We start from the raw sequence: 26,049 nt of genomic DNA on the forward strand, positions 1-26,049 counted from the left end.
ACCCAACTTTACTTTTAAAACTGAAAGATTTGGGTTAGGTTATATCTTCCGGAAGTGGAGCCCCCCCGTAATGGGGGCGGAACCCACTGCATCCACATATATACTTTACAACGCGAAGCGATGTCTATCCCACAATTCTTGTGTGGGCTGTGAAATATATGCAGTCTTATGTTGCAAGTATCGGTCGGTCACTATCTTCAATTGTTAATAACTTTTTAATAAACAATGAGCGACGGCTAAAATCTTTTGATTGTTACTCAGGACAGTGACCTTGACAATATATGTTAAGGTCAAAGTTATTGGGGCTGGGTCCCCTTTTCGGTATATTTACCATAAATATATATATGTATATGTTTGAATATACACACTATTATAAGTCGCATAATAAAATGAGAAACACGCTTTATACAATATCGTCGAGCGGATGCGAAGCCGAAAGGATCAATGTACAGAAAAGTCATATCATATTATTTGTATAACGAGGAATCATATTGATATATTGTAATGTTATAATCGCCTAAAAAAAAAAGAAGCATCTGTCGAAAAATCCACATCTACCCCTTCATTACGCAGCTGCTAATCGGTAATACCGTGACATACGCGCGAATTCACTCGAAGTACATAATACGTTATTAATTACAACTTCGCGGCCGCAATCGGGGCTGTACGCTTCGGCAATTTCGCGCAATCAGTGGATGCGCTGATTACACCGGCAGCGCTGGTAATGAAACTAATGTAGTTAACTTGGCCACCCTCGACGATCCGCGTGCGTACAACGCACATTACTGTTACGATAAAACGAGAGAAAGAAAGCCTCGTCCCAGAGCTCGACTCGAATAAGCGAATATTCGAATCCGCGTAATGGCAGATCAGGGTCGAGAGTAAAACTTTTAACGACGTAGATAATGACAATAAGAGTATCGTGGTTTCCTCTTTTTTTTTATTTTTTTCATCTACGCTACCATATTCGACCAAGATTTAATTTCAGATAGAATCTCGGAGCCGAGATATCGATTGTATTATCATTTTCTGCAACGTCATTTAAAAAGAGAAAATACTCTTCTGCAACTTAAGCTATCATTATGACACTGTGTCGAAGAGTAGTTCAAGTAGAGTTCTTCTACACAAATGTCCTTTTTAATATTTTCGTTAGATACCTTGCTTTATCTTTCTAATTAAATATCATTCTGAAAGTATACAAATAGAAATTGTGAAATATAAACGCACAATAAGAACTTGTATTATTAATTGAGTGTTTCAACAGATAAAAATCTTTTTAATTAAAAAAAGATTCTGTTCTGTGGAATGCCGGTTTGCACAAATAAAAATTAAAGAGATATATATGCGAAATATTTTTCACAATACGTCTTGCAATATGCAATTAAACTTTAATGGAGCCATATAAATTATTTGTTTATGTAAATTTCTGTGTATATATAGTTGAAACATATGTTTTATCTCATATCGATTCTTCGTCTTTACACGTCATATTTTTTAAATCGCGCAAAATGTAATATAAAATAATGTCATATTTTCAACTTTGATGCCAACACCTTCAACATCATTATCATGCATATCATTATTTTGCGCGGCAGATTAAAAATTTATTAACGTAACGTCCATCGTTTGCACATCATAAGAAACGTATCATATATTATGTGTACATATATGCCACACATTTCCTCCCTCCATCATATCTAATAAGATAAATGCGCGCGTGTTCTTTTATCTCCCGCGACTAATACGATCAGTCGTAAGCGGCGCGTCGTTATGTCCTTGGAACAAAATTGATACCTTGTGTAAAGATTTATGCTCGTTGTCTTGTGTCCTGATCGCTAACGACCTTATCCGGAAAAGCAATTTTACTCGAAATGTGGGACGACCGTATGCAAAATATCGTGCTTGCAATTATCTCGCAAGGACGTTTGTAAATATAACCGAGAGTAAGAGAGAGAGAGAGAGAAAGAGAGAGAGAGAGAGAAAGTCTGGTTTTTAGATAAGCGGGGTTTGCGTCGAGTTAACTGGAAAGTTAGCGTGTTCTTCCGTGAAATTCCGAACGTGTGTTTGTCGTATTGTTCACATGTACGCGCCATTCCTTGACGTAATCATCCTTAAGTGGCACAACGAATTTCGAAATAATAATAGCGAAGGAAGTATAACGAATTCTTTTATCATTAATTTCGCAACTTAATCCAATCTTAATGTTGACTCGAAAGAGATGTTTTTACAAACCAATTGAATTTTTCTGTTCTTTTTCATCTGATAAAACATGAAAATATCACGATTGATAATTATCATAGATAAGTATGTTTTTGATTAATTAGCCATGATAATTAATAAATAATTAATAAACACGAAAAGCAAGAAATTTTAAAAGGGGAAAATTGATAGAGACTATTCATGTATAACAAGAAATTTCGCTGTAATAGAGTGATTGTAAGTTCCGAAGAATGATAAGTTACATGCGATTTATGTCCAGTTAGTGGTCATATCCAGTTATAGAAATATCGACTTTTATATTTATTCTTAGCGTCGGAAATAGATATTATGTAGCCAAAGCATACCTTGCGATTAATTCGCCAATACCCGCAATAATGTTACATGATCGGTGTTGATTATTCACGCATTATATATGTAATTGGAAAAGCTGTTTGGTTAAGCTGTTTAAATATGTTATCGCTCTGTGGTATGCAATTGGAATACAAACTTCGAAGCGCTTTGCAATAGAATTCTTGCGTGTTCGATATGATGTGAAAATAGCAGATCGGGCAATCAATGACATTGCATGTACATTCAAAGAGATGGTTATACTCGTTAAAGCGCGAATCGTAAATGAAAATATCGTGTACGTCAATAGTTCCGATCAATGTAATCGATGTTATTAAATAGAATTTCCAGTTTTTAGTTAATATCAGAAATATATATCTCCCGATATAGAGTCTCCAGTGGTTTCAGTTTTGAATATTTTGTTTTATAAAATATTTTTTGCAATTTCTTTCCAAAAAACTAGACAACATAAAACGCTTAAAACACATCTAAAGGATATTTGAATTAATCTGGACTTTCCTGCTAAAAAATATTTAAAAAAATTGTAATAATTAATTTTTTATAAGAGATTGTTTCTTAATATTAGAATTGTACAGTAAGATTTTTATCATAGACAGAGATAGATAAAAATTCGTTTTATGATTGTATCATTACTGTATCATAAGTTAGTTAAAGTTAAGCATAAAACTTTTATTTATATTTTACATTCTAAAAATTGGAATATCGAATATTTTGATGATAAGAATTTTCGGGACCGAATCTACAGCACGTTATTAAATCAATCTTAGACATCTGTTACATCTATTGACAATCGGATAATTGTTCGCCTTAATTACAAGTATTCTAAAATGGAATAAGATCTCATCGTCCGAGGAGAAACTTTGTACCACAATGAAAGATTTAGTTCTACTTAATATTTAAGATCGACATATATGTATATCGATCGCGATTTAAAATTTCATCTAATATCCAAGAATGTAATTTACAACAAACTTTATCTATGCGAATCCGTTAATTATTAATTACTTCCTTAGACATACTACATACATATAAAATCTTTTTTTTTTGCGGTGCAAAGTAACGCATCTCGTCATTCGCGATGCGCAAAAGCAAGATATTCGCCATCGTACGTTAACGATTTGTACGTATTTGCTTTTTGCGCGAGACAAGAATAACTTTAGCGAGATCACAATTATGGGACATGATCTGGTTCTCTAGGACCCGCCTATGAGACATCAAGTATACATACTTTCTCATTCTCGTATTATATTTTCGATTCGATTATTAATCAGTAAGAGCAATAATCGTGTTTCTTTCCGGGATTTTTTCGTTGCTTCCTGAAATCGCTTTTAAAATCGCAAACCGGATCAGAAAAATCTCAGCGAAGAACTCCTTCGCAATTCTAACCACACCGACTACAAATTCGTTAGATAATCTAAACGACTTTTACAAATATATTGTGCCATCTTACACGAATGATCTGGTCCTAAGTGTTCTATGAGCTAAACGAGCTATATTGAAAAGGTGTTCCGGGAAAGTCACCCGCGGTGCGTAAAGCCCGTTCTACATTGATCGCATGTCGCCAGTCGCAAGCAAATCGACCAATCACAGTTGATTATTCCGTCGAATATTCGACTGTGATTGGTTGATTTGCTTGCGGCTGGCGACATGCGATCAATGTAGAACGGGCTTAACGCGAATTTTCAAAGCGCTTACGAATCAAGGACTGTAATTAACGGCAGTACATTTCCCACGAATAGTTTCAGTTATCAGATATATATATCTCGAAGAGCATCGATCGCGTGGATCCGCGTCTCAGTCTCGTTTCCTCATGATGACCACGTTAAGATCACAATTCTGTGACATACGATCCTAAAAAGATTGAGACTCGCCGACGAGCGAAATGAACGAATTTTTGCTCGAAAAAGATCTACTCTCCTCTCGTAATTCTTCGCACAGAATCGACTCCATTAGCAAAGTAGATAGATATATATTATGTCTATAATCCAACGAAATGGAAAGATAAAGCGGAATGGAACAGTCACAGAAACTGATGCGAAACGCAAGTACACATTATCAGAGATTTCTCTATTCGTTTAAAAGTAGTTGTATTTTGAATACTTTGTAAAATGTGAGAAATAATATCAAATATTAAAAAAATTTCATCAATGTACACCGTAATTTTTGTTAAAGAGGATTAATTTCAGAGAGCGTTAAATACACGAGAAGTTTATAATAATAAAAATGGTAATAAAATTTATAGAAATATAGATATATCCAAAGATTTAGTACTTAAAGATGTAGTTGTGTCCTACTTATAATCCTTATCAGCAGCAGCAGCAGCAGCAGTAGTCTGAAACTTAAAGTCGATTTTGCTCTGCTGTAATATTAGAGCTTTCCTCGTGCTTTGGGAAACACTCTCAACGATGGTGTCCGTAACGTGAAAGTGCGATAATGCAAACTGCCGCGATGACCCGGGTGAGTCACAGCTATATTACGCGTCTTGTGCAGGATCGATTTGAGGCTGCTTTGTACAAATTACGGACTGTAGAGTTAGCTGAAATGCTTTACTTTCATCATTGCTGGTCTGTGCATCCGGTTAACTAAGTACGCACGTATCGATAACAGTAAGATCTCGCTAATCCTGCTTGAAACAACAATAGGTTTATAGATAATTAAACTATGTATGTATATACGCGAGAAACGTCTCATTAATTAACGCGCGTCTATTAAACGGATGCGATTATCCCGCAATAATTAATTATGCATGAGGTGAGACAGAGGAAGCTTGGTGAAGTATATTCCAGTGTATATGTTGGAATTATAACTATATAATCTCACACACATCGGATAATTTAAAGATATACAAACAGAATTGTCGTCGCTTTCGCAAAGCCAATATAAATATTTTCAATGAAAATTAGTCGCTTATGATCCATGAAACACAATTTACGTTGAATGCAAAAAAAAAAAAAAAAAATTTAAAAATTAAAAAAATGAGAAATTACGACGTAAATTATTTCTATCTGATGTATACAATATATATTGTTACCATAAAATTTCTGCCGCCTAATTGTTAATAACGTTTATCAGCATCATCGTCTTTAGATAAAGCGATTTGATTAAATTTGGCAATAAAGCTACACCATACTCACACTCACAAACTAGACGTATGTATGTATGTACAAAATACTTTCCGTTAACGAGACAGCAACGGTAATCTTGCCTTAACTATTGACTTAGCCCTTCCGAAAGTTAATTCTGTGCGAGCGTGTAAAGCCCGAGGCAAGAAACATGACACCGGAACACGGATATCTCCTTCACGGATAAAATCCCGGACGTCATGAAACCTGCCTTTTCTCTTAGGATTAGCGTTCAGTCTAACGCTACATCAGACAAATATTTAATATAGTATGCGATAAGAGAGCGACGTCAGAATAATACGGTAATTATCCTACGTTATTACGATGAAAATTCGAGTATTCCTTTCTGATCGACAATCAGCTGGTCGGTTGCGATAGCGAGTTTTAGAAGAAAGGATTAACTATTACTGTGGATACACATTATGGATAGGTACTGATAGATGTACATATGTTAAAAAATGCATATTTACTATGAATTGTGATTATTTAATTTTTTATTCATTTCTGATTGATTAAAACATCGTAATAAAAATTGATAGGCGTGAAATAATCTGACCTACCCTATTTAAAATACCATCTATATCCATCAATATCCAGGAAAATGGAGTTTGTAGTTAGTATATATTACGAGAGATTCATATATATATATAAATTTTTCTTATAGGGGATTATCCTTACACGCGAGCGTGTCATTTATTCATTGCGTAATCAAAAAGCTTTGACACATGCATGAAAAAAAGATATATCATCTAAAGAATCTTTCTTCCAAGACAGGATTGATTTTTAACATTGATGCAAATTTGCGAAATTCGATTGTGCTTCGTCTACAGTGTAACTATTAGAGATTTAATTGGTAAAAAAGTTTTTATTGAATAACGATTAAACTATAAAATCAATAATCACGATTTTAATAATTTTGGAGCAAAACTTGCAGTTGCTTGTCACAAAACTATATTAAAACTTGTGAGCTTTCTCTTTCACACACAAAAGTTTAATATTTATTTATTTATTTAAAAATAAGTACTTCTTTTAAAAAATATATACTTAAGAGGATGCCGGACCGTCCTGTTTTACCGGCCATAATAATTATATATTTGCTTAATATAAGGGTTTTGCGGTGTGTACGTGCAAAATAGGATACCTCTCCACTCGGAAATGCATGAAGGAATATAAGTAAACGTTTGAAAATGTATTTGAAAGCCTAGTAAGAAACATTTCGGTGTGCAAAATGTTGCATAGTAAAATCTTTTTTAAAAAGCTTCTAAACTCACTTTCTCGAAGTTCACTAATACTCTTTGATAAAATGCCGAGTGCGGAGTTCACTTGTTAGGCACGTGCAAGTTGCAGGTTTTTTATATTAAGTAAATGTTGACGGCAGAAGCCGATAACAAAACTGTAATTTTTTAATTTTTTTTTACTTTTCATATGAAATCATAAACCCCGCACTCCGTTATTATGTATACTTTAATTATGGAAAAGGATTTGTTGATATCTATAATCAACAAAAATATTTTGCAATCCTACTAATATTCGCATTCTGTCGGTATCCGGCATCCTCTTAAGATAAGCTTTTAGGAGATAAGTAAGAAAAAGGGGAAAAAAATATAGGCAACCCTAAAAAGATTTAAAATCACCGATTTAGAGCGTCAGCGGGTTGTTATGGCTTGAATAAATAATCAGGATGGAGGGCGAGATATCTTTCTGTCGAGTAAGATCGGAAATTGCAGTATAGAAGTACAGACTCATCGATATTACAAGCGAGTGAATCGAGATACGCAGCTACCCTGCCAAAAAAGAACTCGTACCGTTTACGGCCAAAATTGATCCTTCGACAGATCAGATCGGCATCGTCGTATCGATCTGGCAGTGCTGCCGATATTTCTCAGGAGATTAAATTTATCGGCCAATGCGAAATCGCATTTAACTCTCGCGACACCGGAATGCCTCCCATCCTGTCCCAATCGAAATTCTCTAATCACATCATTCAGCAACGAGATTGAATCTTGCCTTCTTAATGAAGTTTGAAACTCGAAATTTTCCGAAATATATAGAAAGTATATAGAAATTTATTATCATGATATTATTTTTTTTCTCTCTTCGTTCGTAAATATATAAAAACAAATAAAATTTTTTTCAAAATTGAATATAGAATTGAAAAAAATGTAATATTTATTAAAGTAGATCAAGAAGATTAAAATTATGTAATAGACAATAGCTGAGTAAGTATCAAAACTAATGACGCATGAGACGTATAATAAATAATTTTTACAACTTCCATCGCTGTCGAGAAACGTCTGTCAAATAACGCGTAGCATTTCCGCCGATCATAAATCGACGAAGGCGAATGTAAATTTATGATCATCCTTGAGAAATGCATTTGAAGAATATCCCAGTATGCGAAAGTTAATTGTGAGACGAAACGACGCATATCTCGCGTGTTAATAAAATTTGTTACTTAGATTACACTGGTCGACAAAATCAGACCTTTTTTTTTTTGCTTTAAGTTATATCAAGTCATTTCTGGTAGATTTTTTAGCCCTGATTACGAATCTGGCCGTAAAAACGGCATATCACGTCAAGTTTTTGAGAAAACTTCAGTCAAAGTTGCTAAAATAGATGTTTTTTATACTTTTGCTTGAGTTATATCTTTCGATGGGGACGTGCTCGAGAAAGTAGCAACAGTTCAAAATGAAGCTCAAGACTTAGGCAAAAGTATGAAAAACGCCTATTTTAGCAACTTTGACTGAAGTTTTCCCAAAAACTTGACGTGATACGCCATTTTTACGACCAGATTTATAATCAGCGCTAAAAAACCAGTATTACCAGTATTGACTTGATAGAACTTAAGGCAAATTTGATGTTGAACAGTATTATTAGAGTTTGTGGATGTATTTTGCGAAGTACAACGGAATAGAAGGATAAGATATATGTGCGATAAGATATATATCAGGAAAGGTCTCAAAGAGATTATGACGAGGGCGGATTAAACGGAATGGAAGGCGTAGAAAAATATAAAATTGCATAGATTAGTAAGAGAATAGCGCGCAAAGTGGCTCGATTAAATGGCCGTATAATTCTGCTGTATTTTTATAATAATATTATCTCGTTTTCACGTCGATTCGGAATTGACTTTTATCTTCATCATTTCGCGGCAAGACGTAAGAAATTTGGATCAATCGTAGCGAACTCGTGACAATTGGGATATTTATCAATGATGAACTGAATAACGATTTTATTGAAGCGTTAAAAGTGGCAACCATTCGTTTAATAGAACAACGGAATCATTTGTAAAGAATGACAATCGTCAATTATACACATCATCGCAGAACATCCCGATGTCACGCGATTATTTTGATTGAGCCCGTAATAATATATATGCATTTCGTCCTTTCGGGCGTGCAAATCTACGGAAACCACAGAGGAAAATCTTAGTAAGAAGGGTATGGAGGGGAGAGTCGACGGTTTAAATCAGTGCTCGATCTTAACTCTCGCAATTTCTGCGCGTGAGCAATTAGCTGGCGCGAAAACTCTATTAAATGTTGTGCGACGGAAATTGAGTTCCGGACACGCATACGCGCACGATCGCGTGCGTAGGTGCATATTTATGTGCGTATACGTTCTTATCGCGTGTATGTACGGGATGACGGTTTTGTAAGGAGAATTCGCACGTCGCCAAAGAAGAAGGAGACAACTAGCGACGACGTGGCTCCTCTAATAATGTGTAATGCACTTTAGGTCCGTTCTCTTAAGCTTTATAAAATTTTCCCGTCTATATACGTACGTCGACTCTTTCGTACAAGGGAACTTTTATTACGTCGATTGTCAATGCTGCACTTTCTATTCCAGAGAGAAGAGTTGCGTGGATATTTTTTTTTCTTTTTTTTTTTTTTTTTTTTTTTTCTTTTTTTTTTTTTTTTTTTTTTTTTTTTACGAACCGAGTCTTGATTTAGCGATTAGCGATTAGCGATTAGGACGCGAGTGTGTATCTTTGTGTAAGTCAATGACGGTGCGAATGCGTCTATCTTAGGTCCTGCGCATTGGTGATGGTTTCGTGAAACGCATCGTCGATTTATTATTATTATTTTTTTATGAAATTTAATGATATTATAGATTGTCATTTCTTTCATTTCACAAATTTTCTGTGATCAATTTGTCCCTAAAAATGTCTGGACATATCAATATTTTAACAATTTCTTAATTTGTATATGATACGTTTAGAGAAATTATTCAATCAAATTTTCCTTTTCATATGCGAAATCTTCAACATCGTTTCCAGATTCAAAGATAAAAATAATTCTCGTAATTTTAGAACGCAATTCATAGACGAAAAATGAATGATGTGTCGAGAAATAATTGCCCTGAAATAAAGGTCTCATTTCTTGATCCGAAAAATTATAAGCGCGATCGATTCCATCATCGCCAGTGAACAAGACCGCATTTACGAACTCTGGTACAGATTCGCTACACACATAGAATATATATTAATATTATTAACACGTTTTAATATATATATGTATATATAATTACGCGTACACGTATATATATAGAAATATCGTGTTAACGGATATCTTCTTCCTCTTCTTCGTTTAAAATTGACTTAATCGTGATAGTTGCGATTGAAGCACGTAGAGAGTAAAACCGCGAAGCGAAAAAGAGCCTTCGCCTCTTGCGCGTCATGGAAGGAGCCGAGATGATATGTACCTAGCCTAATATAAATATATATGTATATGCGAGAGCACGTGCTTTATTTAGTTATCTCGTCAACGTGGACAGCGTTCTCCGATCTGCGTGCTCCGCGAATCGATCGCCCTCGATTTTCAATCGTCAAATCTACTCTCGCGAACTAATCTCGCGCATTATTTTACCAAGTAAAAATAACGAGCGTGGACACATCGTCCGTTAAATTACTTGACTTGCTTCTTGCACGAAGCCTACCCACACCGACAAAATCACTCGCGACGCAATTTCCGCAAAGACAGTTCATCTTGTTCCTTATTCTATAAAGCTATATATATATATCTAATTTGTATCTACATAATTTATCTAGAGAGGGAAATCGATCGAGTCGGTGAATTCGATGACGAGTACTGCGAGTGGAAGCAAAGAGACGAGAGAACGCAATCGCGCAGATCAGATAAGGAAAGCGGTTTTTTTCCTAATAAAAACACACAATTGGTCGAATGCTATCACTAATAGACGCTAGTCTATCGTCTTCATAGAGATGAGTATACACAATTCGAGCGATAGGTATATCTTCTTTTACGACCAGCACAATCCGTTTTAAACGCGACACACGAAAATGCGATGCTGCTATTATCTGTCTTACATGAGAGAAATCTTATCTACATATCTCGCCGGCGAAGAATAAGCAAAAGATGCGATTCGCGTGTTTTCGCGAAAAATCTTTGCGTTGACGCGACATTATTAGTAACACATTGTGGTCCGCTTATCGTTGTTCTTTGATTAATACGATAGGGAGACGGGGGTCTATCTCTTACAACACGTGCTATTTCACTTAACTTAATGCAGTCACACTACAAGTAAAATCAATTAATTTTAATGTTAATTAATTCCGAGACTACCGATTAATTTTGATAGAAACGATTCATTTTATTTAGTACTATCAGTTAAAATTAATATTATTAATCAAGATTGATTGCCTCAACTAATTTTAATAAGAGCAATTTTTTCCGATAGTATTAATTTTAATACTACTATATCCGAAACTTTCCATCATCCATTAAGTTTGATCTTAATTAGATCGATATTAATCGTTAATCATAGTATCGATAGACAACTTTCGCTCGATGATGCCAAATAATATTTTGTTTTACTCCATTGAATGCTGTCTTTATTCCACATTTCTCCCATACTAGTTTGTATTTATATATAAATTAATTACTGAATAACTACACAATAAACAATAGATCGCAATAGTAGCATACAGTAATTTAAGCATTCCTAGATCATTACACGCTCTTGATGAACCCAAAGTACTTAGGGGGCATACCCGTTTGAATCCTCGAAAAATGAGTACATTTACTAGATTTTTCTGCAACGCAACGTTTTGATAAAAACTTTTTATTTTTTTTACAATATTAATACAATATTATTAAGTACTTAAATAAAAATTTTTAGCCTAAAAAAATTTTTTTTTTTTTTTGAGGTTATGCGAATATTTGCAGATTTATCTTTTCATGCACGGTTTGCATGAAAACGTTCGTTTATCATATCTGAGATAAGAAATACAAGTATTTTTTATTTAACATTAATAGCTATCTGCTATCCAAGCGTTCTTCAAAATTTAAAAAAATAAAATGATGGCATGTTGAAAAAAGTTCCGTTTTTTTTAAAAAAAGTCCATCTCTTTTTGTTTATAACAAAAAAAAAAATAGGGAATCGGATTTAAAAAAGGCCTTGTTAACACATGCGGAATCTTATTAAGAACTCGCATGCAAAATTTGAAGTTAATCCGTCGAATGTAGCCCGAGTTTTCATGCATACCGCGCATGAAAATATAAATCTGCAAATATTCGCATAACCTGTAAGAAAAAATTTTTTTAAACTGGAAATTTTTATTTAAGTGTTTAATAATATTGTATTAATATTGTAAAAAACTAAAAAGTTTTTATCAAGTCGTTGCGCTGTAAAAAAATCTAGAAAATGTACTCATTTTTCGAGAGTTCAAACGGATATGCCCACTTAATTCAGCATTTAAAACAAATATCCGCCATTTTCTTTTTTTTTTTTTTTTTTAATAATTAGGATAGTCTCTAACACACTGTATAGACACGAAATATTATTTTTTATAAGTCGTACAGAAAACGCAAAATGTTTTTCTATAACGCCACATTTTTAAATGTAAAAAACAGAAAATTAATCCTTCATCATTGCAGTTTCTTGAAGAACGTGTTTTGCCAATTCGCGAAAAAATTTTCCTAAATTATGATTAAGTTCTATCATACTTTTGTAATCTCCCTGCACGAACTTTTCGAGGAGTTTAAGTATATCTCGACTTTTAATTATAAGACATTTCTGTAAGATATACAATTTGTGATGTTATCGTTTTCATAAGATATTCATCATAATTCTATGTAAATGATTAAAGTCTCTGGATATACACGCACACACACACACACATCTCGTTTCTTTACAAAACCCGCAAAATTCTCGAATGCACTTTATTCATCAAAGCACTGCAGTGGAATCCACTTCAATTAACAGATTTAATCCAAATCAGTGTCACAAGCATTCCATAGCTTATGATGCATCGTGATGCAAAATTTTCAAAAACCGCATTCGTCCATTTTGTTGATCAAGAAAGAGATCGCTCCTAATTTTTTTTTATCTGTTATAATAACCGCGGGCAAATGACACTGAAGAATAAATTACAATTTTAATTAAAAGCCTCATATATATCTGCTAACTCTCATTTGCAACAACTAATTTATAATATTAATAACATTCCCGACCGACAGAAAAAAAACAACAAATTCCTACGCGTTTTATAATTTTGTTTGCGCTGTGAAGAACTTTTGTATCCAATATTCAATATACTATCGATTTACGATTATCAATTAATTCGATATTATTACCACAATAATTGCTCATTAATTTGATTCATTTCAGACACACACACACACACACACACACACACACACACGCCCACAAGATACATACAAGTAGATAGAATTTTCTAATATTAATGCACACAGAAAATAATGTATCTCGAATGTTAATCTGAGATCAATAAAGATCTCATAAATATGTTCAGGTTTTATAAACAATATATAAATTATTATATCAAAATAATTTATATATTCTAATATGCAACATTGAAATGTAAAACTAAAAAATGCTGCGACGAAATTATTTCGAAAAATTAATACAAGTACTTCATCAGATAATCACCATTTATAGATTTCTCAACACTCAATAATTTATAGTTATAGTTTACAAAGAAAGCTAAAAATTTTGCACATATAATTTTGATATTTTATAAATAATATCTTTTTCTCTGGCGCTCCTCACAATTGCTCAGATTTTTGCATTAATCTTTCCGATACTTTTTATAATTGTAGCCTATATTTAATAATAAAAACACGCACAAGTCCGAAAATTAATATTTATCCTAATTATCCAGCCAATTTTGTTCGACGGTTAGTATAGATTCATTCAACAAGAAGCTTCTGAACTAACGCGACAGGTTTTTTTTCTATCCACTAGAAATCCGCGCGGATCACAATGTGTTCCAAGCGCGACTTAAGCCGCTTAGTACGTGAGAATTTACTGCGCCACATGCTACGCTACATGGCAAAAAGAGTACTCGGAGTTGTCTGGTAACGGGCCATGAATAGCGATAACAATTATCGTTGGCATTTGCGCCCTCAAATCAAGTTTGTCCCTTATATCGCACACAGCTGCTTGATCGATTCTTTTTAAAGCCCACGGCACACATCACTCGTACGTGTCGTTGCTGGTTTCCTTGCCCGATAAAAGCTTGCGGTGCACGTTCTCCGACGTAATCCAGAAAATATGTCTCGCTGAATTTATACATAAATACGAAAATATCTATATTATTTTTTGTAGATAAAAATTAAAAATTATCTTTTATTTTAATTCATTCCCGTACTTATTTAATTTATTTTGAAGATGAAAATTATCATGTGAGGATTATCAATAATTTTAAATATTCACGGACTTCTCTTAAAAAAAAAAAAAAAAGAATCTTTAAACACATTCATTATTTTATCTTTAAAATATAAATGTTAGGGATTTCTAAAAAAATTGCAAAGTTTCAAAAAAATCTGTGTGTGCACATGAAAGAATTAATCATTATATGAGTAATAGTGAAAAGAAAGATTTTCCGATACCGCCGATGGCTGTGCAAACCACAAGACATATCTCAAAACTATCGGAAACAGGTAACGAAGCAATTACAAATACAATCTGCAACGTGCGTTCCAACATGTACTAAAACATTTACAATGGTGTACACTATTGTTCGAGAGAGAGAGAGAGAGAGAGAGAAAGAGAATAATTTGATGATAAAATGTTATATATATATATAACATTTTATCATCAATTTATTCTCATATATATGTACCGCGGGCTTAACTATCGTTCTCTTGCTTGGAATCAATCATGTCTAAATATGCATACAGCATACGCATTATTAACTCTGTGCATTAAAGCATTTTCAGAAATTTTGGGATTTCTTTAAAGAAGAATGGAAACGTTCTTATAAGGGAGATTTTTGACTGCTCAAGATATTTTTTTCAACTTTAAAAAAGCGATATCTTTTTTATATAAATAATACTCGAATGTATATAGAATCAAAACAAATTCCGTTCAATTCGAAAATACTCTTTGGTGATAACCAGGGTTGGATAGTATCTAGTTAAATAATTAAAAGTTAAGTTAAAAAGTTGAAAAATTTATAACTTTTAACTTAAATTAATTAAACGTGTTAACTTTTAACTTAAACTAGTTATTTTTAAATGCATTAACATTAATTTATTAACTTTTTTTATACAAGTTAAATTAATTCATCAATATTAAAGTCTTAAAGTCTTAAAATATTAAAGCGTGAAAATGGTTGATCGTAAGGCAAATATTCCATTTGTCATACAAGTTTGTCATACAAGGATGTGACAATTCGCTGTTGAATAGAGAATAAACTTTTAACTTTAATAAATTAATAATTCTTTAACTTAATATTAACTAAGTTAATTTTTGTTTAAGTAACTTTCAACGCAAACTTAGTTAATTTTTGGATCATTAACTTTGAATTTAAGGGGGCATACCCGTTTGAACTCCCGAAAAATGAGTACATTTTCTAAATCTTTTTTGCAACGCAACAACATGATAAAAACTTTTTAATTTTTTACAATATTAATACAATATTATTAAGTACTTAAATAAAAATTTTCAACTTAAAAAAATTTTGTTTTTAAAGTTATGCGAATATTTGCAGATTTATATTTTCATGTATGAAAACTCGGGCTACGCTCGACGAATTGACTTCAAATTTTGCATGCGAGTTCCTAATAAGATTCCACATCTGTTAACAAAGTCTTTTTTAAATCCGATTCCCCATTTTTTTGTTATAAACAAAAAAAGATGGATCTTTAAAAAAAAGAACAAAACTTTTTTTCAACATGCCATTTGTTTATTTTTTAAAATTTTGAAAAAATGGCTTGGATAACAGATAGCTATTAATGTTTAATAAAAAAAAAAAAACAAATTGTATTTTTTATTTCTGATATGATAAACGAACGTTTCAATACACATCGTGCAGCCACCTAAAATTGGAGAAGCTCTGCAAGTATTCGCATAACTCTAAAAAAAATTTTATTTAAGCTAAAAATTTTTATTTAAGTACTTAATAATATTGTATTAACATTGTAAAAAAAAAAGTTTTTATCATTGCGTTGCAAAAAAATTAAAAAATGTACTCATTTTTCAAAGGTTCAAATGGGTATTCCCTCTTAAATTAAAAAAAAAAAAAAAATTAACTTACCCAACCCTGGTGATAACTTACCTTGCCGACTTGACGCAAGATACAGGATTCCTGACAGCAAATAACCCATCCGTCCATTTGCATGCAAAGCATAACATCGTCATGCGAAAAGCATCATACGGTTACGTTAACGTATCCGATACACAGACCTTTGTTCGTAAATCTTAAAATATATACACGCGAACCACATTAACCCCGGTGCACATTGTGTTTCTCGCGGGCACTATTATTTCGTATATACTACATAAAGATATACATATGTGTATGTACTAGAAAGAAAAAAAAAAAGAAGAAAGGAATCGAAGCCTTCGATCCGGTGGAAGGCGTCAGAACGTTCGTGAACGTCGACCAGCATGCTGTCGATTGGATTAAGACGGCCGTTATACAGTTATCAGATTGATCCTCTTTATATCGATTGACGCGATAGTAAGCTTAATATTTCGTCTCTTCTCGCGTCATAATTATGACATAATGCAACGATTACGTATGTAATAATGATCAAAATATTATTTTCGGACGATATACATATATGTATAAACATGTTATATCGCATTTTTATTATACTATACGTGTGTCCAATACGTCAATCATTATTACTTGCGAATCGATTTCATCAAACGTCAGTCAACTTTGACCGTAGCCTAATTCAGCTCTTTGTCCTTTCTTAATTCTTTAAAAAAAGACAAAGTATCAATCAAGATTAGATTAAAATCAACCGATGCTATATTTAAACGATTATGTTTTGTTGGTATTTTTATAATGCCAATTACACATGCTTTATACGACTTTCTCACGGTGATCGAGATATATGACAGAAAAAATCTAGTTACACAATCATCTTATACAAGCAATCCCAGAAAGAACAGTAGCGACACAATAGCAAAGCGAAAATGTATGAGACGATTCGCGTAGTTTGTACGAAAATTTTAGCCGTCCGGAAATTGACTCCCGCTTTTGTCGCCTTATAGTAACTTTCGCCAATGTTTTCCTTCCAAGTTCTCTACGGCGCTCGCTTAATCTATACCGCATGTTCAGCGGAAATTCAGAGGATTTCGCGACAAACGCGGTACACATGAATCGTACTACGGGTGGTAGTACTATTTCACATCCGTTGCACGTAATAGCTGTCTACATCTAGGTATGTATCGATTTCAGCGAAGGATGACGCGCGTGCTGGTCGACGATGCCTCCCTCGCGGCGGTGCACCGATATAAAATTAATGTATTTTCTCTTAAGAGGGCATACCCGTTTGAATCCTCGAAAAATGAGTACATTTCCCAGACTTTTTTGCAGCGCAACAACTTCATAAAAACTTTTTATTTTTTTTAGAATATTAATACAATATTATTAAGTACTTAAATAAAAATTTTCAGCTTAAAAAAAATTTTGTTTTGATAGTTATGCGGATATTTGCAGATTTATATTTTCATGCGCGGTATGCATGAAAACTTGGGCTACATTCGACGGATTAACTTCAAATTTTGCATGCGAGTTCTTAATAAGATTCCGCATGTGTTAACAAGGCCTTTTTTAAATTCGATTCCCTATTTTTTTGTTATAAACAAAAAAAGATGGACTTTTTTTTTAAAAAAACGGAACTTTTTTTCAACATGCCATCATTTTTTCTTTTTAATTTAAAAAAACGCTTAGCTATTAATATGTTTAATAAAAAAATTTATATTATTGATTTCAAATATGATAAACGAATGTTTTCATACACACCGTTTGCAACCACCTAAAATGGGGATCCCGACACGACAAGCTCAGGGATCAAGATCTAGTGGGAAACACACCTAAGGAATGGCGCGCGAGCTTGAATGTCTGGCATGGTGCGGAGTCTGTTTCTGACAGCAAGTCAGATTGTGATCAGTGGTATGAAAAGCGCAAATAAATAATATTAAAATATCAACTAAAGATAAAATATCAAGCAAACATTACGGTCCCTTTTTTGGACTGTTTTTTTAGTTAATATTTTAATATATTTTAATTATTTTTTTACGCTTTTTATACCGCACTGGCTCTTATTACCTGTTATTCTTTGTATTAAATATGAGAAGCCGGCAGCCATAATAGATGCACTCCCCACTAGCGTCCCTAGCGACGAAAAGTGGCACGCGGGATCCCCATTGGAGGAGCTCTCCAAATATTCGCATAACTTCCAAATAAAAATTTTTTTAAGTTGAAAATTTTTATTTGAGTACTTAATAATATTGTATTAATATTGTAAAAAAATAAAAAATTTTTATCAAGTCACTGCAAAAAAATCTAGAAAAAGTACTAATTTCTCGAGGATTTAAACGGGTATGCCCCTTTAAACGATATTTCTCCCTCCCCCACCTCCCCATCCCCTCTATCTAATCGACATTTACCTCGTAATTCGCGCAATTCGTTGTGTTACTACCTCGCGCGGCGAACGGTGGCCGACGGCCCATATCAGCGCAACAACACATCGATCTTACGACCTACGATCGATCCGGGCAAAGGCCTGAAAAAGGTGGGACATGCATGCGATCGCACGTCGCATTTCTGTCGCAGTTCTCTCTTCTGACGCACACGCAAGTCTCGCTCGTCGATTCTACGACGGGCTTGGCGACGAGCCGATCTTCACTTTCTCACTCACCTTCTTCTGATTCACGCGAGAAATTCCGTTCCTGTTCCATCGCGATATGATAAGATCGCCTGGGCAATTTCAAGTCCAGGTTGCACCGACTTCGGTTAGTCCTAATCCTGATTCATCCTCTGATGCGCTCTATTCATTCTTCATCTTATTTAGAAGTTTTGTGTAATCGAACGTTACAAGTAAATCTTGATGCGACTCCTGCAGCGAAATCTGATAAACGGGACTTTGCGGAGTAGTGGAATCATGTGAAATGGAATGGAATGGAATGGAATGAAGATTAATGATGGCCATCAAACAAATAACTTACACGAGATGCAAATCACAGTCTGGCTTCGAGCTGTTCAAATATATGTATTCCGGATTAGAAAAACAAGGGCCGTGCAATGATTCAACGGAAGATTCATGAGACTCAAATCAGATTAAATGTATAGTTGATTTTAAGATTATTTAAATATATTTGAGATATCTCTATATCTATACTTTATGTGCATGCGCAAAAATGGGCTTCAGTTTGTATGGCACTATGGCCAAATGACACTATAGATCAAGTGCTTGTGTAAATACTTGTAAACAGATGTTTGTAACAATCCAGCAGTAAGTTGAAGTGAGTTAATTCATGATGCGCTTGATTTATTTACACTAATTCTCTATTATAACGAGACAAAAGCGCTCGCAAAAACAATAGACGTCTAATAAGATTCACCGCGAGATCTGACGAACTTCTGGGTGCTATTGATAAATCCGGAGTGAAATTAGAATCGCGATATTAATACCTCCGAAGTTAAGTCTGTGCGAAATTGTATGGAACTACCATGCAAAGTCCTTATATCTCCTGAAGCGCATCAGAGGATTAATTTATGCTCTCCGTCTGTATTATTAGACGGAGCTATATAATTCGCCGACGAAAGAGGGCGAATTCCGTACATCTAGCATCGGTTAAGCCAAATTGTCAGTGCAAGCGCGAGCTTTGAAAGCCACCGACGATCCTCCGTGACGACCGACGTTGTCACTTTCCTCCCTCGAAAGAACTGATGGTTCCACTCCCCCCCGTTAATTCCATCGCCACGGTTCGAGGAAATTCCTGAATTCGCACGACGAACCAGTGTGTGAATGCGAGATTCGCCGTACACGTGAATTGTCATTTGTCGACGATGTGAGTTCAAAATGGACAAGAAGATTTTCACGAGATGCTAATTGGATCCACCGTCGTCAGCAGCAGCATCGTTCTCTGTTCTCCGTGTGTTCGCGAGGCTATCTTTTCCTAGAACCGATTACCACCATCGTATTACTGTCATCCAAACAAAGATCCACGCGTACAGTGCGCCATCTTCTTAAAAATCTCTCCTTTTTCAAATGAACAAGACTCGATTCGAATCGCTGTTCCTTCTTTTCATTTATCGATCATCCTCGATCATTTTCCTCGTCACCATCCGCCATTTTATCACGGCTCGTGTCTTTCCATCGGACACGAGCGACGGGACTAGGTTATCGAACCGCCATAATAATAGCGTACGTCATAATTAATTGGAAATTATATCGTTTGGTACGTGTACGTGTTTAACGTATATGACGATGGCGTGTGTGTATGCGAGTGTCGATTTCGGTGGTGGCTTATTGTTGACGTTCCGTAGTTGTTGAGTTTTGGGAGAATCATGAGAGTGTGGTGTGTGTCCTCGTTTACGATCGCGCGTCGGCGGCTCCGAAAATAAGGCGGCGTCGGGATTAAGGGGCGAGCATTTTCGACAGCTCCTCGTCCTGGAGGCAGCCTTTTAGGAACTCGTCTTGCGTCAGCTGCCCGTCGTTGTTCTCGTCCATCTTTGCGAATATGTTCTTCGCCCTCTCCTCCGCGCTGTCCGCCGGTCTATTGCTCGAACACGCGCCGAGCATGTCGTATATCGCCTGGGAACAGAAGGATAATACTTTGTTTCTCTCTACGTGATACTCGGGCTCACGTAAGCTCAGGATCAAGCACTCTATATATGAACGTGTTTCTGTCGTATTTTCCTGAAAGCCAGTCCACATATTTTGACATATTTATAAAATGCAACCATTGTAAAAGATAATTTTGTATCAATAAGGACAAAAACGCTCAATTTTGTTTTTTCGCCATGATTTCAACGTAACATTTTCTCACTTTTGCTTTCAATTCACAAAATGATATTTTCGTTTCATGCCATTACTACATTTTTAATCGTAAAAATTCCGCCTGGTAAATTATTAGTTTAATGTAATAAAATAAGTTCATGTAAAGTGCTTTTTTTTATAACAGATTAAAAATATTAGATATTACATTTATGTATGGTGTTTATTTTAAAGATATCAGATATTTCTAATCGACTTCCATAATTAAGTTTATGGATAAGATTAATATAATTATTTTACAGCTTAACTTCTCATATAGTATAAAATAATATGAGGATAAAATATATGTTACAAATGATTTGGGTGCAATCAGGCAGGCGTTTTATATCGGTTTTAATCATTTCAAAATGCAGAATGTATACACAATTCTGTAATTCATGTTCGCTCAAATGCGAAAATAATATCTAATCTCATATTAAAAGAAAAACAAAAAAAAAACATACCAGTATATATTTATACATCAACAATTTCATGATTTTTTATTGAAAAAGTGCAGAGACAGAGATTTTGCTCAAGGTTGTATAGTATGCGTTACATAAACAATGATAAAGTCATAAATCACGAAAGCCACTCTCGTCATGGTTTTTTAGCAGAAGTCTATGTTAAATCCATCATGAAAAGATCGAAAGGTTATGCAACCCAGACCACGTCCTCATAAAAAAAGAACAGCATCTGATTAATGAGCATTCAATGGATCGTTGGTGAGTTTTAGTTTCTTTCGTTCTGCTATATCTCGCTTATATCATGCTCGGCATACGTACTTTATCTTTCTTATGCACGTGATGTTCGCAGTTAAATAAAACTTGACTAAATAATAAATTGTGTATTGCTAAAAAAATAATAATAAAAATTTATCGCATAAAGTGCACCAGTGATTCTTTATTTATAATCTCTTCTCATATCTTTAATCTACTGTAAATCGCTCGGACAGAGATAAACGCGTGGAATTTATTATTTTTCGCTCAACTACATGAGATAAAGCAAATTAATTTTATAGTGGACATAATAGACCGGCTGGAGACGATTATTTAAACAAAGTTAATCCTCTTTCTTGCCTGTTCACACAGTGTATGTTTATCTAAAGAATTAAATCAATTTTCAAATATATGTAGAATTAATTTCTAAGAAAACATAATAGAAATTTCGAATGTATTGCTGCCACATAAATTTTAAAAATATAAATTAACAATGTTTAATGATAATATTGAATACGATCAAGCTATAGATTCTGTTATAACCTGTCATGTTGTCCTCATTTAAAAAATTATTTTTTTCTTGTTTAGAGATTATATAAAATATCATTTTTTTTTATAAATAATTGTGTCTACTTCATTTTCAATCATGTGAGCCGTATGAATAAATCTGTCAAAATACACTTGTATCCCGTTTCACAATTTAACGCGTCTGAAGCAACAGTAACATTTTTGAACAATGAATTTGCTTGTAGAGATATCAATAACAGACACTGTTATTCCCAGAGCTTCTACAATAGAGTGTAGAGCCAATTGAGTTACAGAAACGCGCGTTTCATGACGTAGATGTTCACGGGTTTAAGTGTTAAATATACGAAGGCATTGAGTTTCACTGAACATTCCGTCGTTAATTTTCATTGAGCGCGGAAAACCTCTTGTTACCGGAATTCCCGTGGCAACGGCGTCGCGGAAGTTCCAAACTTCTAATAGCATGGAGATGAGTATTCGAAACCGGGTAAACGGCTCGAGCTTTTTAACGATAACGATATCTCAAAGCGTTGAAAGAATCTTCCTATTATCATCCGGGACAAACTTTTTGTCGATAATTAAAATATTTTAGCTCTCTTAAAACAATTTTCTTATTATTTAAAATTTGAAATATTCTAGAAAGGTTCGTATTTAGATAAGATAAGTATCGATTTTTGTTATGAGTGAAAAGAGAGACGTGCGTATATAAATTTTGCAGCAAAGAATATTTAAAGCTTTTTTCTTCTATAATTTTTAAAGAATTTTGTGATGTAATATAAATAAATATCCAATAGAACAAATTAAGACAAGATTCCGATAACTTTGGCGCCACGTTTTAACTGTGAGTTCCGAAAGGGTTTTTAGCGAGAAATACGGGAAAAATACTTAAAAAATTCCATCGTTGTTTATTAAAAAGTTATTAACAGAAGCATTTCCACGAATTATATGTAATTTTCAGACACCATTAATTTATTTATGTGTAGTAAATCGAACGCGTAAGTGGGAGAGGGGCATAACCCCCTGTACTCCCACCCCGAAAAGAAACTAACCTAGCCCAATCCATGTCCGAAGGATGAATCTTTATTCTAGATAATAATTCACCTCTCGGACATGGGCTGGGCTAGGTTAGTTTTTTTTCAGGTAAGGGTGTAGGGGGAGAGGCAGAATCCACGCGTTCGATTTACTACACATAAATAAATAAATGTGCTAAGGTACGCTCTATTAAATGTACATGGATAATAAAGTTCATGATGTATAATGTTTACATAGTTGTTTATTATGATTTCTGTTTCAATGAAATATTTTTTGTTAATTTTTTCTCTTTTTGAAATTCAAATTTTATGTTTTGTAAAATATTCATATTATTGCTATATCTTACAAACTATTGATCCTAGAATTTTTTTATTATTTTTCCTGTGTTCCTCATCAAAAAGTTGTCTTCGCAACTCATACTCAAAACGTGGCGCCAAAGTTTTTGGAATTTTGCACAAATTAAATATATTCATTAAAAAAAATATTTATGTTTGACATTTAAAAGTTGATAACATGTGATTCTAAAATCGTATTAAGGGAGAATTTTATATTAACATATTAACGAAGGAATCGACGTTATCATTATCATCTTTTATTACTTTTATTATAATTTTTTGTCAAATATTTTATTCCATTTCTTGTATAAATTTGTCAATTATAGTTATATTATTGCAACAAGAGTAAAATTTTACCATACAAACATGTATGCCTGGTAAAAATTAACTTGAAAAAGTAATGAAAAAGTGCATTAAAATGTAAAGTAAAATATATGGTGGTGTAATAATATTCTTTTATAAGATACGCGACATCTCGTCCCTGCATTTTATCACAATTTTCCGCGCTCTGCATATAAGCCTCTCATTCCTCTATTTATCCGGATTCACGCCTGCAATAATTACTCTCTCTGCCATGATTTTATCTTTATGTCCTATTTATTTCGCAGAATAATTCCAAGTTTCTCATATAAAATATACTGATAATGAAAAATTGACATATTATTAGATTATCTTGCACGTTTAAAAAAACTTAGACTCTTTTGTCAACGACTTTCTTTATTTTATTTTTTTGCACGATTAAAATTCTACTGTAATACATTAAAATATTTTCCTTTCGTTGACACTTACGTAACCGCGACGAAATTAGTGAGAGTTGAGCTTTATAAATAGCATTTTGCCCGATTGAATCATAAAACTTCACGTTGCGTTGTTTAAATATTATAAAAATCGAATTTTCATGCGAGGAATGCGGATCATGATCTCTTAACAGAAATTCATTATGCAAGGTTTCATGAAAAAATTCCGCTCGTCTCGCTTACCGTTCGCCAGGTCACCGCGAGCACCGCGAACTTTAATTACTTATTTAAAAATGAGAAGCGACAGCTGTATTTAACGAAGCTTCGCTTCTGGCATTTCTGGGAAATGCACGACGTCAAGTGGAATAGCCGCGCGACTACGTCGACATCTGTTCTCGCGTGGTGTTCATGAAATATTAGCGCGCCCGTATAACGCTGCATACACTGCCACTCAATGCACGTAAGAACTCTGCAGGGATGCACCGAATGGACGGAGAAAAACAGCGTTGATTTATAGTCCTGCCAGTTTGCAGATGCGCGTTAATTAACCGTCGTACGAATCGACTTGTTCGACCGAATTCAAGGCTTCAGAATTTCTTGAATATATTATATTCGCGCGATCTCGTTACATTAGCAAATATAATAAGAGAAAATTAATTCCGTTAAAATTCATAACACGAATTCATGTCGTGTGTATGTTTTTTATACATACGTTATAAATTTTTTATTAACTTGAAAAAAACGTAGCGAGATTATACACGCATCGTGCAGTAAAATATAAACTTGTATACACGACAGGAAAAAAAAGGCAGGATTCGTGCCGCATACATGAATATATTATATATGAATATTATATCAAATCGCTCACTCTCTCATTGATTAATCGTGCCGGCAGTACTCTGACGTCAAGTGATAAAAAAAAAAAAAAAAAAATTCTGTGTTCCATCAAAAGAGTCGCGGTCGAGTGCAACCAAGTGGAGATAAATCGAAGCGCATGCATTATTCATGAAGCGCAGTACCTGGACGATCTTCGTCATTTCTTGCATATCGATAACGCCGTTGCCATCAACATCGTACATACGGAACGCCCATTTCAGTTTTTCTTCCGGTGTACCGCTGGACGTTACGTCGATTGCCAATAGGAATTCCTGCAACAAAAGCCGATGGTATCCTATATCAGTAACAGCGTGCAATATCGAAACTTTTATTTACCCCGCTGCAAAGAAACATTTCTCTTTTGTGCGAAATGAAAATATATATTTTCCCCAAGATGTATTTATAACACGCTTTAAAAAGAAAACAGTCATAATTCAAGAATCTTTGCCGAAACCCCGAAAAATAATCCTTCGTTTGAAACACAATATTTTTCAGCACACAATAAAATCAGGTAAAATATTCCTAACAAAAAAAAATCGAGAGTCCGTGTTAAGGATGTTTTGGCTGTACAATAGTAGCAAAAAACTGTTAAAATTAAAATATATACCTATATATATATATATATATACCTCGCAAGCCTCACTGTCTCTTCCTGCTATCCTGCTTGCGCATGCGCCACCCGTGCTGTCTCGCTTGCACGTGCGCCACTCGTGCTATCTCGCTTGCACGTGCGCCACACGTGCTATCTCGCTTGCACGTACGCCACACGTGCTATCTCGCTCGCACGCACGCCGTTCGTGCTATCTCGCTTGCACGTACGTCACACGTGCTATCTCGCTTGCACGTACGCCACACGTGCTATCTCGCTTGCACGT

General features: G+C 34.3%; 2 protein-coding genes across 5 annotated transcripts in view; both read right to left on the reverse strand.

Moving 5' to 3' along the window:
- Nucleotides 1-26,049, reverse strand: part of LOC115232973 (neurocalcin homolog) — a 236,845-nt gene that overhangs the window by 8,817 nt on the left and 201,979 nt on the right. The window lies entirely within an intron of this gene.
- The window catches only part of LOC115232971 (neuronal calcium sensor 2), a 208,900-nt gene continuing 201,839 nt past the window's right edge, over nucleotides 18,989-26,049 (reverse strand). For all 4 annotated transcript variants that reach the window (XM_029803154.1, XM_029803156.1, XM_029803157.1 and 1 more), the window contains 2 exons: nucleotides 25,318-25,446; nucleotides 18,989-20,731 (listed from right to left, as the gene is read on the reverse strand). In XM_029803154.1, coding sequence (XP_029659014.1) covers nucleotides 20,555-20,731; nucleotides 25,318-25,446 — 306 coding nt within the window. In that variant the 3' untranslated portion in view covers nucleotides 18,989-20,554. The remainder of the gene's footprint in view (nucleotides 20,732-25,317; nucleotides 25,447-26,049) is intronic.

This window comes from Formica exsecta, unplaced genomic scaffold, assembly GCF_003651465.1.
Source record: "Formica exsecta isolate Colony F162 unplaced genomic scaffold, ASM365146v1 scaffold153, whole genome shotgun sequence".
Taxonomy (NCBI): domain Eukaryota; kingdom Metazoa; phylum Arthropoda; class Insecta; order Hymenoptera; family Formicidae; genus Formica; species Formica exsecta.